Raw genomic sequence first — 1,348 nt, 5'->3', positions numbered from 1 at the left:
CCAACCATTGGGACATGGTGGGCATTGGGCACCACCAAAGCCAACCACTGGGACACGGTGGGCACTGGGCACCACCAAACCCAACCATTGGGACATGGTGGGCATTGGGCACCACCAAACCCAACCATTGGGACACGGTGGGCACTGGGCACCACCAAACCCAACCATTGGGACATGGTGGGCACTGGGCACCACCAAACCCAACCATTGGGACACGGTGGGCATTGGAGAGCACCAAAGCCAACCATTGGGACATGGTGGGCATTGGAGAGCACCAAACCCAACCATTGGGACGTTGTGGCCACTGGACACCATCAAACCCACCCAAGGGCTACGACATGGTGGCCACCGCACACCTCCACCAAACCCCCGCCATGACCACGGTTCCTTGCCCCACCTGCTTGCCCATGGGCTCGGGGTTGGTGACGGTGGTGCTGAAGAAGCCGTCCCACTCCAGGCGCCCGTAGAGCCCGGCCCAGTGGTTGTGCCGGTTGCCGGTGTGCGGGAGGCACCACGGGATCAGGGTGTTGAACTGCCGGTCGGCCGGGTCGCACGGCTTCCCTGGGAACGCACACAAAACCACCCTCGGAATTTCGGGAAAGGGCAACGCCCAACCCCGCCCGGGGACGTGGTTTTGGGGGGCCAGCACCCACCTTCGGCGCAGGAGCAGACGCCGCGCAGGGCGCCGGAGCTGCTGCGGCCGTTCTTGCGCTCGTGGTGGGTGTAGCGCAGCTTCCTCGTGGTGGTGCCGTCCGACAGCCGCACCTCGATGTTGGGCAGGTCCCGCCAGTCGGAGCCGGGTGCCAGCGGGATGTGCCGCATCCGCGCCGCCACCAGCGCGCTCATGTCCTGCCGCGGCCAGCCCGGCGTCACCGCGGGCCGGGCGGGGGGAGCGCGAGGGACGACGGGGGGCGGTGGGCACCACCGGGGGCATTGGAGACCGTCGGGGAGCGGTTGGGGTTCAGGGGAAGGGTAGGGAGAGGTGGCTCCCAGGGGATCCACCAGATCCCAGTGGTCCCACCGGGCTCCCAGGGGCTTCACCAGCTCCCAAAACCACCACTCCCAAACCTCCACCAGCTCCCACCACCTCCTAAAACCTCCACCAGTTCCCACCACCTCTGCCAGCTCCCAAAACCTCCACCATTCCCAAAACCTCCACCATTCCCAAAATCCCCACCACTCCAGTAATCTGCACCAGTTCCCACCACCTCCACCATTCCCAAAACTTTCATCCCCACCACTCCCACCACCTCCACCATTCCCAAAATCCCCACCACTCCCAAAATCCCCACCATTCCCACCACCTCCACCATTCCCAAAATCCCCACCATTCCCACCACCTCCACCA

General features: G+C 64.7%; 1 protein-coding gene across 1 annotated transcript in view; it reads right to left on the bottom strand.

Moving 5' to 3' along the window:
* The window catches only part of DNMT1 (DNA methyltransferase 1), a gene marked incomplete at its 5' end in the record, with an annotated part of 16,018 nt that overhangs the window by 2,259 nt on the left and 12,411 nt on the right, over positions 1-1,348 (bottom strand). Inside the window, 2 exons of the mRNA XM_042020221.1 lie at positions 398-561; positions 654-849. Coding sequence (XP_041876155.1) covers positions 398-561; positions 654-849 — 360 coding nt within the window. The remainder of the gene's footprint in view (positions 1-397; positions 562-653; positions 850-1,348) is intronic.

Source organism: Corvus kubaryi, unplaced genomic scaffold (assembly GCF_017639235.1).
Source record: "Corvus kubaryi isolate FWS band 111438036 unplaced genomic scaffold, C.kubaryi_AGA036_p1.0 36909, whole genome shotgun sequence".
Taxonomy (NCBI): Eukaryota; Metazoa; Chordata; class Aves; order Passeriformes; family Corvidae; genus Corvus; species Corvus kubaryi.
This window is presented reverse-complemented; position numbering and strand designations above follow the sequence as displayed.